At 38.0% G+C, this 16,985-nt stretch overlaps 1 protein-coding gene across 1 annotated transcript in view; it reads right to left on the reverse strand.

Moving 5' to 3' along the window:
• LOC140171959 (tetratricopeptide repeat protein 38-like) overlaps positions 1 to 543 on the reverse strand; it is a 41,754-nt gene extending 41,211 nt beyond the window's left edge. The window contains exon 1 of the mRNA XM_072195305.1: positions 442 to 543. Within this exon, the coding sequence (XP_072051406.1) occupies positions 442 to 468 (27 nt within the window). The 5' untranslated portion in view covers positions 469 to 543. The remainder of the gene's footprint in view (positions 1 to 441) is intronic.
• Between the last annotated feature and the right edge of the window lie 16,442 nt (positions 544 to 16,985).

Consider the following 16,985-nt stretch of genomic DNA (forward strand, 5'->3'; position numbering starts at 1 on the left):
CAATTCCGTGAGCATATCACACTTCGGGTGATTGCGTCATCGCAGACCCTGGGATGCATGCATGTTATGAATTTTTCATTGTGGTATTTTGTGGTTTTTACTGGTGTTAGGGTTAATGTTTCATATTACTTGCAACCACCACCCCCCTTCCGACAACCAATGTTGGAGCCAACACTATTTGGCATTCAGCGTTTTCCAGTAGCATTGAACACGAATGTACGTTTGTATGTACTCGTATGTATAACATGTTCGGGATAGCATGCATATTATATTCACTGACATAAAATAATGTGGTGTTCAGGTCGTACATCAATGATTATGTCTGGTACGGCATCGGTATCAAATAATATGTCTTCAACTGTGCTAAACCGGGTGCTAAACTGTTTGCATTTAATATACACGTAGGCCAGCGTTATTAACAAATAAAATCAACAAACTTACCTTACAGTCTCTCCACTGACAATGCATTTTGGTCCCGGGATTTTGGTTTCTATTTAGTTCAGCTTTTACCACTCGCTCCCGGCACTCGCTATTATAAGGCTATTATACATGTACACAATACAGGCCAAACTGCAGACGGCAATTTAATAGGCTTATCAATAAGGGGCTGTGTAATAATTATTTGCACCCGAATGGAGAACTTAATGTGAGTGGACACTACGAATGAGCCGTAAACTCGGCAAATTGTATTCTGAGATACAGTGCAAAATGTGCCGCAAGTCGTATTCATAGGTGTCTCAATTAGGCGCGACATGTTTCTCATTTGATAGCGTTTAAACCAATCAATAATCCTATTGCTGAAGAGGATAATACTTCTACATATAAAATCATTAAATAGCTCTAGCCTTTGTTTGTTTTGGCTAAATCCTGTTCAAGTGGTGCGTTACAATTGCATTGTATTTTGGCTGGGTATGTATAACCAACAATTAACAATGAGAGGACATTTCTGTACCTCGTTGACTCGGGGATGATTTGAAATGACCGCCAATTATGATGTTATTACCAGCAAAGTGGAAAAAGAGACACATTATAGAACCGAAAAGGGTACTATTTTGTTGAAGGAGCAGAGTTCAACAAACCATAACCCCGCTTCTGGATATCGTTTGAAGTCAAATGATATACTATTTTAAAGCTTATTTAGAGAAAATTTGGGCAAAAATGGGCTAAAAAGTACAAAAAAGACCTAAGGGCCTGTGCAATTATTATGTGTACCGGGGTGGTGACTTTTCCCTCCCCTTTCGACATGCCAAAAACCTTTGCCTTCCTTTCGAAAAAAAATCCTTGCCTCACTACAAAAATAAGATTTTGGGGAACCCCAATTTAACAACTGTTGTCTAGGGGCTGTGAAATAATTATGAGCCCTGGTGGGAGGGTAAAATTTGGGGAAGGGGGAGCGATTTTTGGCACACATTCATCGGGCGCCTTTTAAATAAGCTTATTATAAACCCCTCTAAAAAGGCTTAGGAAAACAGTACGGAAAATATTTGCTTCCATAGATAACAGTCTGATCCCCGCCAAATGCCCCCTTTTATTATTAATTCCCCGATTTTTACTTCCCCCCCCCCCCCCACCTTTTTACAAATAATTCCCCCTTTTTAATTTCCCCTGTTTGCAAATAGTTCCCCCTTTTTTGTAAATAGTTCCCCTTTTATTTTTACCCATTTTGTAAATAGTTCCCCTTTTAACAAATAATTCCCCGTTTTAAATTTCCCCCTTTTTACTTTCACCCGTTTTGTAAATATCCCCTTTTTACTTTCACCCGTTTGGTAAATATCCCCTTTTACTTTCACCCGTTTTGTAAATATCCCCTTTTACTTTCACCCGTTTTGTAAATATCCACCTTTTTACTTTCACCCGTTTTGTAAATATCCCCCTTTTTACTTTCAACCGTTTTGTAAATATCCCCTTTTACTTTCACCCGTTTGTAAATATCCCCTTTTACTTTCACCGTTTTGTAAATATCCCCTTTTACTTTCACCCGTTTTGTAAATATCCCCTTTTACTTTCACCCGTTTTGTAAATATCCCCTTTTACTTTCACCCGTTTTGTAAATATCCCCTTTTACTTTCACCCGTTTGTAAATATCCCCTTTTACTTTCACCCGTTTGTAAATATCCCCTTTTTACTTTCACCCGTTTTGTAAATATCCCCTTTTTACTTTCACCCGTTTTGTAAATATCCCCTTTTACTTTCACCCGTTTTGTAAATATCCTCCTTTTTACTTTCGAGCTAAATAAAATGAATAAAATGATACTTATTGTGTAATTTATGAATTCTATAGGATATAGATCTACATTTAAGAAAAATCATAATCTGAATTATATCATGCAACTAAATATAGACCCAGGAATCGAATCAATTCGATTGGCTTATTAATCGTTATTATTTTGGACTTGTCTCGACTTAAAAAAAAGACTAGGCTTAATTGCTACTTAATTCTCCATCTAACATAATAGGGCCTACTAATTCTTTTTGGATTTTTGAGGCGTGCACCACTGACCGAAGTCCCTGGTTCATTTGTCTGGTCAATTGAATATACGCCATAGAGCCTTTGATTAGAAAGCACATTTTTATTGTTAACGGAATTGTTGACAAACAAAGAATAGCGAAAATTACTCGGAACTGGCTTAAAAATAAAGTTGCATAAAATCACACAGCCACACTTGTCATAAATATGCAATGCCCATTTTGTCCAGGCCCGTTTTATAAATGTATGCTTTTATTGTCATTTCACTGTTAAGACCGCTTGTTTTAAACTTTGGTGCTAACTTAAAAAAAACCCTTTTGAATAATATAGCACAAACAATTCTTATTATCTAGGCTTCTGTAACAATGGCAGCCAGTTGTTTGTTGTCTCTGACATATCCCTGTTTATAGACAAGTTCTTCACAGACTTTCAAACATCATTGCTATGAATTTGACCAGCATAAATATTTATGCATGCCAGTTTCACCCGTTTAACATTCTGAACATCATTTGGTTTATCAATCATATCGGATTTGCTCTTTGTACAGCCCCTCTATAAACGTGCATAAAAGTTGACGGATCCCTAACCCATTGAATTTAGCGGCGCTTGCACAACAGGCTATAAATCTACCTACGTTGGTATCCAAATTCATATAGAACGCCTTTCCAATAATGGATGTAGCGAAATGAGCTGTAGTGAGTGCACGGTACTCTCCAGGGTCCAGGCTTACTGGTAAAGCCTACGCACGGAAAACGGGGAGTACCAAACAAAAAGGGAGTATTAAAAACAAAAAGGGAGTATTATTTAAAAAGGGATAAACTATTTAAAATGGGAACCTATTTGTGAAAAGCGGGAGGAAAGTTAAAGGGATTATTTGTAAAAAGGGGAACTATTTACAAAATGGGTGAAAATAAAAAGGGTATTATTTGTAAAGGGGTAATTCGAAAACGGGGAAACTATTTGAAAAGGGGAAATTAAAAAGGGGGAAACTATTTGAAAAGGGGGGATTCGAAAAGGGGAAACTATATGAAAAGGGGAAAGTTGAAAAGGGGAAACTATTTGAAAAGGGGAAAGTCGAAAAGGGGAACTATTTGAAAAGGGGGAACTATTTGAAAAGGGGGGAAAGTCGAAAGGGGGAACTATTTGAAAAGGGGAAAGTCGAAAAGGGGGAACTATTTGAAAAGGGAAAGTCGAAAAGGGGGAACTATTTGAAAAGGGGGAAAGTCGAAAAGGGGAACTATTTGAAAAGGGGAAAGTCGAAAAGGGGGAACTATTTGAAAAGGGGGGAAAGTCGAAAAGGGGGAACTATTTGAAAAGGGGGAAAGTCGAAAAGGGGGAACTATTTGAAAAGGGGAAAAAGTCGAAAAGGGGGAACTATTTGAAAAGGGGAAAGTCGAAAAGGGGGAACTATTTGAAAAGGGGGAAAGTCGAAAAGACTATTTGAAAAGGGGAAAGTTAAACGGGGGAAATATTTGAAAAAGGGGAAAGCATTTCGCAAAAAGGGGGAAAACTGAAAATTTGGGGAGATGAATTATAAAAGGGGGAGTTTGGCGGAGATCAGACACCGTATAACAGAGTACCGTGACACATAATTATTGCACAACCCCTAAATGATTTTATTATCAGGGCGGCCAGCAGACTGGGGTGGGGGGCTAAAGCTTTCACAGGAGCAGTTAATCCCCTTGGCTACGCCACTGCAGGTGGAATCATTTTGGTAGGACATTTTGAAATTTCCCCCCTGTCCATCCCCGGCTCGGGGCAAAAAATAGTGCACAGCCCCTAAATGCACACAATCCGATCACGTACGCGCAGACCTCCTTTGCGTATAGACCTATAACAGTGACACTGTCTATGCAGTAATCATGATTAAGCGTTGAGCAATACCAGGGCTATGACACTCTATTCACGTGGTTTCTTTTCCAACGCTAAAGATTACGAATTTTGGTGGTTTGTAAATGAAAAGTGTCCGCACTATCGATTGATTACGTAACTGTTATGAATAATTTATTAGTTTTTCAATGCAATCGCCTCGACCCATTAATACATATTATCTGTATTTATCAAAGTACTTGGAATAGCAATCTGGTGAGTTCACTGAACTACGCCCAAATACTGATGGAGTTTTAATGGCGCTAATCCTCTCCATACACAGATGAACAAATACAATAGGAGAAGGTCAACACATATGACCTCCTATATGACATGTTATATGAGATGTACAACAACCTGAATATCATAAAGATCAGTGTTCGTTTGTGCATATGAACTGCATATTTACAATACTAAATATTACTCGTTATATATTATGTCAAATATTGGTATTATGACAACACGGTATATACATTGTATATAAAACGACTAATAGATCCTACTATCATGGCGTCAGGTCATTGGTTCATCATATCCCGTATGTTTCTTAAAATTCATTCATATTTGAGACAAATTTCTGTGCCCATTTTATAGGCGTACAGGTGGATCCGTTTTTTTTTGTCATTTTCATTTCTTTTTGATGAAAGAATTAAGGTTTTCCACTGCACGGAGGCCACTATGTGATACTAATTTAATGCTATTTGTAAATGAATGCGGATTCCCGGTTGTTGTTTTTCCACAGTGTGACAACTGTCCACCCATCCAGACAACATCATCACATAATAAAACGTCTGTATTTGTACGATGAGTAAATATTAAACTGAACTTTGCCTTGGAACATTGTGTAAGACGGTGTAAGATTTTGTGGGCGCCCTCAACATTATTATCCTCTTTGTATCCGTAAATGACATGGCATAGACTGTGTGAATTCTATGAAGACTACTTATACATGGGGTCATATCCATGGACACAAGTAACGATAATTGACAACACGATACGCGACTGTATTTAGGAGGCTAACCACTAATAATTAATAATGCCGGGTAGGGCCTACTCCTGGGCGACTCGTGTGGGCAAGGACGCTTAGGACGGTGACCAAATGAGTCTCAAATTTCACCGGGGAGGGGGGAGGGGCACTCAAGTATGATAATGTAGGCCTATACACATGTGGCCAACTTTTTTAAACACCCCCCTAAAACGAGTTTTACCCTACCAGCAAATTTAGGATCAATAGGCCTAAGCTAACTTAATACACTAAAGGAAGTTTTGGATGAGAAAACGGACATTTTGATGAGAAACGGCCAAAATGGTGAGAATTTAAATTTTCTCATTCTTTTGGATGAGAAACTTCCTGGTGTGTGTGTCAATCATTATTAGCTATTATTGTCTTATTAAAATCCGGGACTTTGGTTGACCTGTGCTAGACTCCAGCACATGTTAATGACGCAAAGACAGTTGTGGTAACACCATGGTCGCAGACCTGCAAAAAAGCTCAAAAACAGATAGTAATGAAACCAGTTTTTATTTTCCTTGCTCTAGCGAGTTCACAGAGACGGTGTTTCTAGTACAATGCAGCGTCGGACTCTAGCTGAGAGCGTAGCCTGAGTCCAAACGGACTCCAAGAAGGGCTCTCCATACACAAATGAACAAACACAAAGGAAAGTAGTCTCCTCCGTGACCAGCTTGATTTCGATGGAGCGAAACCAAATTGGCTGCAGAGGAGACGGGTAATTTTGCCATGCAAATGAGGTGAGTGCCCTCTCAAGAATAACTACTCTCTGGCAATACCCGATACCAGTGGTATCGGTATTGATCACTCGATACTATTAGGTATCGATTATTTGCCGCTACGATACTTGTATAAATAAATGCATTTTAAAAATGATCTAATTATGATTAAGGGATCTAAAATGAGCGTTTATTGCGTTTCGACAGTATTTTTGTGGGACATGAGAGCACCTCAGACCTATCGAATTGCATTCTGAATACGAAGCATGTCTTTCTGATATCAAATAATTTTCATTTTTGAAAATCACAATATAATACAAATTTTATGACAAATTATAAAAATTTGATATTTTTCAAATTTTGATATATAACAGTCCTCGAAGTAAATTATATAAATCTAATGATATATTCTTAAAGTGTATGTAGCAGGGAGGAAAAGCCGACGGTCAATTGAAAATTTTGACCTTTCATATTGAAGATATAGATTTTTTTCCCAAAAAGACGTATTTTTTTTGGTGTTTTGGGAAAAAAAAATCCATATCTTCAATACGAAAGGTCCAAATTTTCAATTGATCGTCGGCATTTCATCCCACCTATATACACGTTAAGTATAAATCATCAGATTTATAAAGTTTACTTCGAGTACTGTTAAATATCAAAAATATCAATTTTAATGATTTGCCATAAAATGTGTATTAAATTGCGAATTTCAAAAACCAAAATTATTTGATATCAGAATGACATTCTTCGTATTCAGAATGCAATTCGATATGTCTGATGTGCTCTAATGTCCCAAAATAAATACTGTCCAAACGTTCATACCCCAGCCCTTAAACAAACCGAACTTTGAAGAAAAATTAGCCTAAAAAGAGTAACAAGTTAATTCTAAGCATATATAAGAAAGGTTTAGTACATGTATTTGTATGGGATGTAGAGAATCCTATCCAAATTCAACATCACACATGATATAGATATCCCCCACAACCTTTATTACTACAGTTTATAACATATTCATACTGTAGTTACTGTCCATTTTCCCCTGATTTTCCTATGCACAATATACATTGCTCTCACCATTGACGTGTGACCTGTTAGAGGTATATGACATTGCCTAGTTAACGTCACTGTGTGAAAACTAACCGGCCAATATTTTTTGTACTCTTTGAAATTCTAGAAAAAAATAATATCACAATAGCACTGGATGTTTAAAATTATGTTATCCTTGATTAATGACAATAAATTGTTTAATAAAACATTGAAAAAAAAATCAGTTGTTCACCGGGTTTCGAACTCGGGATAGCGTATCTGGAGTCAAGCCCCCTAACCATTAGGCCACGGACCTCTGCTGTAAATTACTGTGTCGAAATACAGCATTTATTATATTAATGGATGCGTCGTCCGATAAGAACAAAAGAATTGTGAAAAACTTGATTTTTTGGCTAATGGGGCTCAGAATTTGTATGTAGGGTATCTCAGAAACTGCTAGGGTATATTTGGAAGTGAATCTGAAAAAGTAGTGTGAAGGTGATAACCAGGTAGGCCTAGACCTGTAGCAGTGTCCAAAAATTCTGGATCAGTATGATTTGCAACTAATTTTCGCTATGAAATACCGCGTGAAATGGAAGCAAAAATATTTGTTTATTACGAACAATGATTGACTGTAGGATTGGTGGCCCTTTTGGAATTAATGAGTTGTCAAGATATTACATATGGGACTGTAAATAACATTTAGCATGGTTTTAGATACATTTTGTACCCAGCGAAAAATAACATCGAACAATAGAAGTCAAGTGTTTTAATGTTAGGTGTAAATATAGTCTCGCGGGAGCATCTGTTATTAGTCTTCTTTATCAGTCTTTTTTTTAAAAAACTTGCTGGTCATGGCTACCGCGTGACTCTAATGCAACTTTTAGTGACTATCACTCATTTTGTGGACCGCTCTCTTCCGAAGGGCATTAAAACTAAACCACTTGACGGATATTTTTCTGCTTCTGCCTCCGCAGGAGGTAGTTTGCTTTGAAATTGACACCTAAAATGCCGCACATTGCGCGGCATGTAGGCCGATTGTACAAATTTATATTCTGACAAGTACTCTAATTTCCGCCCAATATTGAGAGCCCAATATATATCCCCCACCTCTCTGCGCCATACATAAATTCGACTATCGCCATTTCCGAATGTTCAAAAAGGTAATCACGCTTCCTCAGCATGTGCAATAAATGAGCATTAAAATTAATCTTATTCTATAGGGATTCTAGAAACACATAGCACGTGGCGCCAATGGCGTGGGTCTATCAAGTTAATGAATTATGCATTAGAATATTTTCAAACTCATATGTTGTATAATTGAAGACCGAATTAAAAAAGACTAGCTTGCGTATGCCATCCTGTAAACCAGACCAAAAATGCCATACTGCGCAGGTCAGCAACCAATCACGGCGCGCCTTTGTCATGACGTCAGACGCAAACTAGTCTTTTTAATTCGGTCTTTAATTATAGGTTGTAGCCTCAGCGCTCATGATTCAGCAGCTTTATCGTAGAAGACAAGTTGGAAAACCGTTACCGTGGCAATGGGAATACACATCAAACAAGGTTTAATTTCATGATTACATGAAACCTGATTATCAATGCAAAAACTTTGGCTGGAGAAGTTGAAGCTGACGTTCATGGCGACACTTTGGATGTGATAATTTGACATCATGGATTGTTTTGTGCAAAATTGAGGTATTTTTGTGCCGCGGCGAGTCAGCAGACCGACTGGCATGCATGCTAGGCTCGACTAGGCCACAATCATGATCATGATGCATTTGAACTGCAGCTTAGCAATGTATGGTATGATACGCCTAGCCGCGCCTATGGCGGGCTTCATTGCTGTTCAAATACTTGTACTAAAGTATTGCAATTTTATTGCGTTGATATAATTCGGAATAATTCGTTTTAAAGTATTTGCTTCCCCAATTCCCATGCGTGGTTGGTCATGTATCAGTTTTTATGTTCTACTGAGTACTGTTGCAATATTTTTGCATGCATACCCATGACCGTTTCAAGACTTTGACTGAGAAATTTGCTTTTTGTTTGTTAAGATAAAAATAAAATGCAAGAATCATCACACAATACTTCTTACAAACAAGGTGTTGATATTGGCCCTTTCGATGCAAGACAAAGCACAAATGAAGGAAACAAAACAAAACAATAATGTTTTTGATTTTTTATTCAATTACACATACAAAAGAGTAATGGCCTATAAAAAGACCCCCCTAAATATAATAATATTAATATTATTTTAGTCCTGAATACAAAATATAATAAACAAGCATAAACAATCTGATACGAAAATGTGTTACTCTGAAACGTTACAATCGTAATTTTCAGTCAAAAAATCCACGAGAAATGACTCTTGATACAACTTGGGCATATATGCATTTAAAAAACAGAAATGGCTGCCTGCATCTGGAACTCTTCATATCTGAAAGTTTGAAGGTCTTAGGGACCGATCGTTATTTACGGCAGGGGGGAATGGGTGTTTTGGCAAAATATCGACAAAAATTTTGCGTTCCCCCTCGCGTCCGCTCACAATTTTGCATTCCCCTTGTTTTCCCAATTTTCTCCATTTAAAATTTAACAATCCCCCTCCTGGTTCAACTAAAATGTCAGGTTCCCCCTCAAGACCACAAGAAAATTTCGTGTTCCCCCCTAAATTTACCCATTCCCCCCCCTGCCATAAATAACGATCGCTCCCTTATTTCATACATCAGAATTATCTGCAAGATTGCAAGATGGCTTTAGGTGACCGTGGCCCTATTGGCTAATGCACAAATTTAGATTTTCTTTCTATTTAAATAATATGTTAAAGCTTATGCCCTGTGTAGATTACATTCGGTTCTTGAGATATGGCCTGTCAAAATGGTGCGAACCCAAAACAAAAAATTGGCAACAACTTTCTTTTTATTTTCTATATTTTGACAAGTCCAGTTGCCAGATGATTTTCTAATTACATGCATGAATTATGCAAAGTAAAGATTTCAGATACAATTAAAAGAGCTATAGTAGGCCTACTGAGGCATGGTACATGGGTAGAACACACACTGTAGACCTACTACAAAATTACGGTTGCGTTTTGGCAAATTTCAATTTGCATAATTAATTAGGGCCACTTATTAGAAAAGCTGATTAGGGCCCTAATTAATTATGCAAATGGAAATTTGCATGGAAAAAGGCATCCATGGGTTTTATATCTTATTTTGTAGCCGATCTGAACATTTTACTTTGTACAGTTCTTGCATATGGCCACGCGTTTTGAACTGGTAGATTTTCGCGTGACATGAAAAGTTCACTTTTTCTGTTCCGAGAAATACACCAATTTTCATTTGAAACTAATTATTTCAGTGGTTGTGTATGCTACTACAGGAAAAGTATACATATTCTGCAAGGAAATTTCACAAGGAATCCAAAAATGACATTGTTTTTTATGGGGGGCTAATGGTTAGGGAGATATTGCAAGAAGAAAGTGAGATTTTTCATGAAAATTTTTCTGAATTTTGTGTGATTTCTTTATTTTTGATCTTATACCCACATCAAAAAGAACATTATATTTGAGCTCTATAGAGCTAGAGCTTTCAGAAAATGTGTACTTTTACTATGCTACCTGCTATAGATTTTCCATGGCGCGAACATTTTGTCGGAACGCATAAAAATGTACACATTTTTTTCAAACTCTTAATGATATTGATAATGCATGTACAAATAATTACAATTTATGTTACAAGACACAATTTTGCACAAAAACACATGTACAATGTTTTCTAACTGATTGATTAGGAAAATTTAACAATCTTTTGTAATAATGGGGCAGTTTAAAGAGAGAATCTAGTACCGGTATGTTACACGGAAATGGAACACATGATCTCGCATTCATCTACGGACTTCAGAAGGTACAACTCTGGTGAATTTCCTCTGTCTTGTAAGCTCTTGTAAATCCACACCTACATAAAGAACACTTTCCTTGGGCACTATGGTTTCCTTCATAAGTTTCTTATAAAAGCAATCTTCTCTGGTGGTTTTAGTATAGAGCCAATAGCCTTCAATAACCTTTTTGCACCGGGAAATTAGGTGTGTCCATATTCTGAAACATGGATATAGTTTCAGTTAGTTTGATGAGTGATGACACCATCAGATGTAACATGAAAGAGAAAATATTCTCTGTTACTATAATACTATCTGATGATGGCTTTAGTGCTATGTCAATTCCTCAGAAATGCCCATATTGTCATCATCAAATTCTTCAGTATCTGTTCCAAATATATGATATGACAAAAGGGTTCCACATAGCCTGTGATGGTGGCATTATTGATCTTACACATGGTAAACTAGGTCTAGGTCAGTGTCACATTCACTCTGTTGTGATTTTTGCCAAAATAATTACCAGAGTGTTCAGTTCAGATTTGATTTTTTATTGCAAATTTTGCTCAGCACTTTTGTCCTTCTTTTTCTTCGCATTTAAGGCCACAGCCCAAACAATTCTAAAACTTAATTGCTTTTAACTTACTGTAGGGACAAGCAAAAGTATTTTTCAATTACACTTATAATAATAAAAAGTATTAATTAATAATTTCACCAACTAGAATACATACAACATGATTTTACCAATTTTGCGGTATGAACATTTTGCCTTTCTGCAAGGCAACAGTCGTAATTCTGCTCCAGGGCTCCATCAACTTCCAACCTCTAAACTTTAATAAACTGATTATAGGCCTAAATTATACAGTTATCTTTAATGCTGTATGCCAATGATGAAATGAAAGTTAAATTAGCTGAGTTAAATCATTTCAGGTAGGTAACAAGCTATTGGTAAATTAGCAGAATCCCATTCTAAATTTTGACGTGTGGGAGCCACCGTGTGGAGCCACGGCTCCACCCTGTCATTTTTTTACTTTAACAGTCCTAACTTTAGAAGTTTACATGGTATGTGCAAACCTATGGTACCATTTTAAAGAGCTCATCAATAGCTTTAATTTGACATGTATTTTACCTATATAGGGTATCATGATGTGAACTAAAATTGGCAAGAACGTATAAAAATCTCGCGCCAATGTCACGGCTCCAGGCTATCAGTGTACCAGTTCAAAACACATGGCCATATATAATTAGAAAATAAGGCCTACCTGAAAACATTGCATAACAAAAATAAAAGAAATTTGTTGCCAACTTCTTGGTTTCGAGCCATTTTGACAGGCCATATATTTTGGTAACCGAATATCCGATTAAAATAAAATTTTCAGTCTTGTAATCAGGAGAGAATGGACTCACATATTTCAATCAGACAAAAATCTATATCCAATAGCGTTACCTTCAAGCTAGCATTATAAGTGTCTCCTTAACTAATAACAAAAGGTGCCCACTGGTATCTTGGAGGCATTGTCTTTTTTAAAGACATTTCTTGTTTGTACTCGTTGTCAATCAAGAATGATGTATACATTACATGTAGGCTAAAAACTGAGTAGGTGGGGCATCTGCAAATGGTCGAACTTTCCTGATATGTAAACGACAGATAATAGCAAAAACAACTCCCAAATCTGTCCATAACTTTGGTCAGTGAAGAGAGTCAGGGAATTTCAAGTGGGTGATTATTGATTGGCAAGTGCCATATTTGGGCATAAGTGCAGTCCACCATTCAATGTGGAGGATGTACTAGACTTTATCGATTGATTTGGCTGGAGCAATTTCCTGTTGACCAGGTTTAAGTACTGCAAAGGTCGAATCATGTTTGCTCTGCAGCATAACTGCACTATGTTCTGAACACAAATCTGATTGAAACTTTCATGAATAATACTATTAGAATGTACACCTGCTGTCATATGCGGCGGAAGTAGGGAGACGGGGGGGGCACGTTCCCCTCAATTTGTCCATGAGATGAGGGTAAGAGAAATAAAACCTTAAGAATATTCCTTTTTAGCTCGATAAACGCCATGTTTTGGGCCAAAATGGCGCTCATTTGTGCACACTTTGCGGATGATCGCCTTCTCCTTGAGTTTTTTTGAAAGAGTTTAGCGTGGATGAAAATTATAGTTAAAGAATAAAGATGCAATGATTGTGGTTGTGTTAAATGGGTCTGATGTGAAACACAAAAACTAACAATAAAGATATAGGCCTATATTGTTAGCCTGTTTATATGTGTCATAATCAAAACGATATAGGCCTAGTTGAAAAAAAAAAACTTGCCCTCGTTTCAACTTTTCTGTTTCGGGAGCTCTATTGTTCAGAAACGAAAACGCAAGGGATTAAGTAGGATGGTGTGTAAGTTGACTTCATTGTTACGTTTGGGGCATCATGCTTCTCATTTGAAGAGGTAATAATAGGTGCTGTCAATCACACTTATGTCTGTCAATAAAGGTTGGATAAGTCAATTATATGCAACACTGGCGTCTCAAGTGGGCAATCTTACTCACTCTTACTTTAAAAAAAAAAAGGGACCCCCTGCCCCTTCTCCTCTCGCTTTCTTCTCTTTCTAGTCTGTCTGTCTCTCCCCCTCCCCAACTCTCACCTGTGCCATCTTTTGAATTATGTGGATATCTGAATTATATTGGATGTTGTGTTTCCTTTACCCTTCTCCCCCTCTCACTGTTTTAGCAGTAGGCCTATGATCAACGTAGAAAAATCAAAATAAACGGAATAAACTCCTCCCTACTCTGCTCGCCCCCTCTCTTCTCTCGATCTCCACTCCTCTCCTCTCCTCCTCTCCTCCCCTCCACCAGATCATCTCCTCGTCTAGCATCCCCACTCTCTCATATAATATACATTTAAAATATATTTTGAGTCGGGCAATTTTGACTGAAGCAATTATCAGATTACCAATTCCAATGAAAGAAATCCTATTAGTTTCACTTCAACGCATTTCTCTGGTGTTGCATATTACCAAGTTTTAAGGTGTATTTGGGACGAAAACAATTCCCCGTTTAATCGCTACATAATCATAATATAACCGATTTTTGCGCGATTGCACGAACAAGTACGTAATTCTTGGCAACACTGATTACTCGTGTTAATGTTTATATTTCTACGTTGGGCAATTTTCACAATCTACTCCCGCTTAGGCTGGAGTACCTATACACCCAACGCAAGTCAATTGAAGCCGTACAATTTATCGCGAATTTACGACCGTAAAATTTAGACACTTCTTTTGTCTAGATTAGCATCAACCCTCTCATCCCACTTTTTTCCTGCCAGAAATTAACATAACTCCCGAAACCGAAACCTAAGTTATCTTCGTTCAACTTTTCTGTAGTCAACAAAAGACTAGAATAAAAGGATTGTTCACACGTACCATGCTAACACTTCAAAATAACAATGAGATCCGAAACCGAAACCGGAAACCGAAATCGAAACAGAAAAGATGAAAGGACCCTTGGTACCGATTTCAGGTATTGTTTGAAATATAATAAAAGCTGAAACAATCTGAAAGAAAACATTTTAGTGTTTATGAATCAGCATTTAGTATAAAAAATGGGGGGAAGAAATTTTGGCGAGCCGAAAGGGGGGCAAGCAATTTTTGGCAAGCCGAGAAGGGGAGGGCAAGCGATTTTTGGCACACATTCTTGGGGCGCCTTTAAAAAAAATAATAAAACGCTCTAAAAAGGCTTAGGAAAAACCGCTTAAACATGCAAATTTTCCTGCTCGCTGCGCTCGCGACACGTAAGGTTTGCAAATTGGGATCCCACAAATTTGACATGTGCAAGGGGGGCGATTTTTTGGCGGGCCGAGGGGGGGGGCGCAAGCGATTTTTGGTGAGTCGTTTGGAAATTTACCCCCCTCCGGGCTCATAATTATTGCACAGCCCCTTAGGCGTAAATACAATACATACAACTCTACTCTTGTATATGTATATAGTGAAATACACAATGCACCCGAGTAAAATGGTATCGGTATCGGAAGTAGCCTGTCGGAGTATCGCCAATGATACTTTTTGGTATCGGTATCGAAAACCGATTCCAAAAATGATGCCCATCCCTATTGTATGTTATTGTAGTTCTGATAAAACATGGTGAACTGTAGGTCAAAGACGTTATCTGGTGTAGTCTCTGTCCTAGCCAATTTGTGCTCCTCTGTCACTAAACAAACCATAGCTAACCATCTGGCGACAGCCTCGATAACAATCACTGATTGCATAGGCTTATGAACCGGGGGGGGGGGGTTTGCTCGGCCCCTCAATAATTCCAGATAATTATAAGGCCTATTATTGACCTCTTTTTCGCAAAATTTCCTGACACCGAAGGGGAGCCCCCTCGGGCACCCCGAGAATGGGTCAGCCCCCCCCCCCATGTTGAAAATCTTTCTAAGCCGATGGATTAGTTTATGAATTTCCATATAAGCATGTTTTCAATTGGCTAAGAACCACGTGAGTGCGTACTTTTAATAACAAGAGTCTGACCTCTGTACGCCCAAAATTGTAGCTCCGGGAGCCACTGGACACCTTCCAGGGCTGTATACGCAGTGACGTAGCTAAAGTTTGTAGCGGCGCCCCGCCGCCCGGGGCTAGAAACAAAATTGGCGCGCCCCAACCGAGAATATCTTAGACGCGGGCAGTGGCGTAGCTAGGGGTTGTGGCGTCCAGGGCTAAGGATACATAATGCCCCCCCATTCTTGAAACAATTGCCCGCGGAGCGAGTGAAATTTTGGACAAAATAATAAGACCTACCACTAATTAATGTTGGTTACTAGAAGTTGAATATCGGTCTTAAAATGTTCTTTCAATTGATTTGTGCTGAAAATTTTTCATCGCTTGGAAGGGCGCAGAATCGATGCTGAATTGGTCAATTTGGCGCCCCCCTAAGGGTGGCGCCCGGGGCACGTTGCCCCCCCCTAGTTACGCCATTGTGTCTACGGCTTTGTAGCCTCCACCAACACGCCCTGCCAGAACAGTGTGAGCATATGGTAGACCCAGGATGTGAGTAGGCAAACTATACCATATACCCTGGATCCCTTAACCCACAGTCCCGTGAAGGACCACATTCATAACCCTTGTACATGTTGTACAAGCATGAGAAAGAATTAATTAACCTAATCAAGACACAAGAGCCCGTGGAAGATATTGAAAATATGTTTATCATTTTTAATTATAAAATTATATTTCTATTAATCTTTAACAAGATGTTTAAAGCCATAACGATTCACAATATAATTATAAACATTTTGCGCCCTTTTCACGTTGTCTCCAAGCATGGCACTGCTGTTTGGGTGGATATCAGAATCGGTTAGATTGTGAATATCCAAAGAGCAGGACGGATGAGACAGTCAGGGGTTAACACCCTACTCTTTTCGAAACTGTCGTACTACAAGATACATTGTATAGACATGACTTTCTGTACACAGGACCGAGATTAACATCCCCTCCGTAGAACGGAGAACTCTCACGGCTCATTTATCCAATTCTAAATACACCATAATCCATAAAGGGCGAAAATTTGAATTTACAGTTATTTCCCATAATTAAGTTCATACTTTTGTTTTCCCCCCAAGTTAATACGCCAGCAAGTTTCCCCTGACATAAATTGTACATGCATAATTATACTATCTGAAGAAAAAACCAAAAAAAAACCAGTATAGCTTTGACGACTAATCCATAAAATTCGAGGTAGAAAACAAGCCAACAGCTTGATTTAGTGTTACAAGTTGTGGTCTGATAATACTTTTGTACTCTCCGCCCTATTATATAATAAACACAGCCAAAATAAAAAGTCTCCACTAGTTCCATCCCCATTTAATCAAAGTCTGACGAGTTTATGGCAAAATAATTTATATGATTTTCTATACACTTTCCTTCGAAGGTTGATACCAAATTTGATATTAAAAGTTTAATCATCGTGAGCATAGGAACCGCTGTTTGAAAATTCGTGAAATTTTAAAAATAACATAGGGAATTGTATCA

This window comes from Amphiura filiformis, chromosome 15 (genome assembly GCF_039555335.1).
Source record: "Amphiura filiformis chromosome 15, Afil_fr2py, whole genome shotgun sequence".
NCBI lineage: Eukaryota > Metazoa > Echinodermata > Ophiuroidea > Amphilepidida > Amphiuridae > Amphiura > Amphiura filiformis.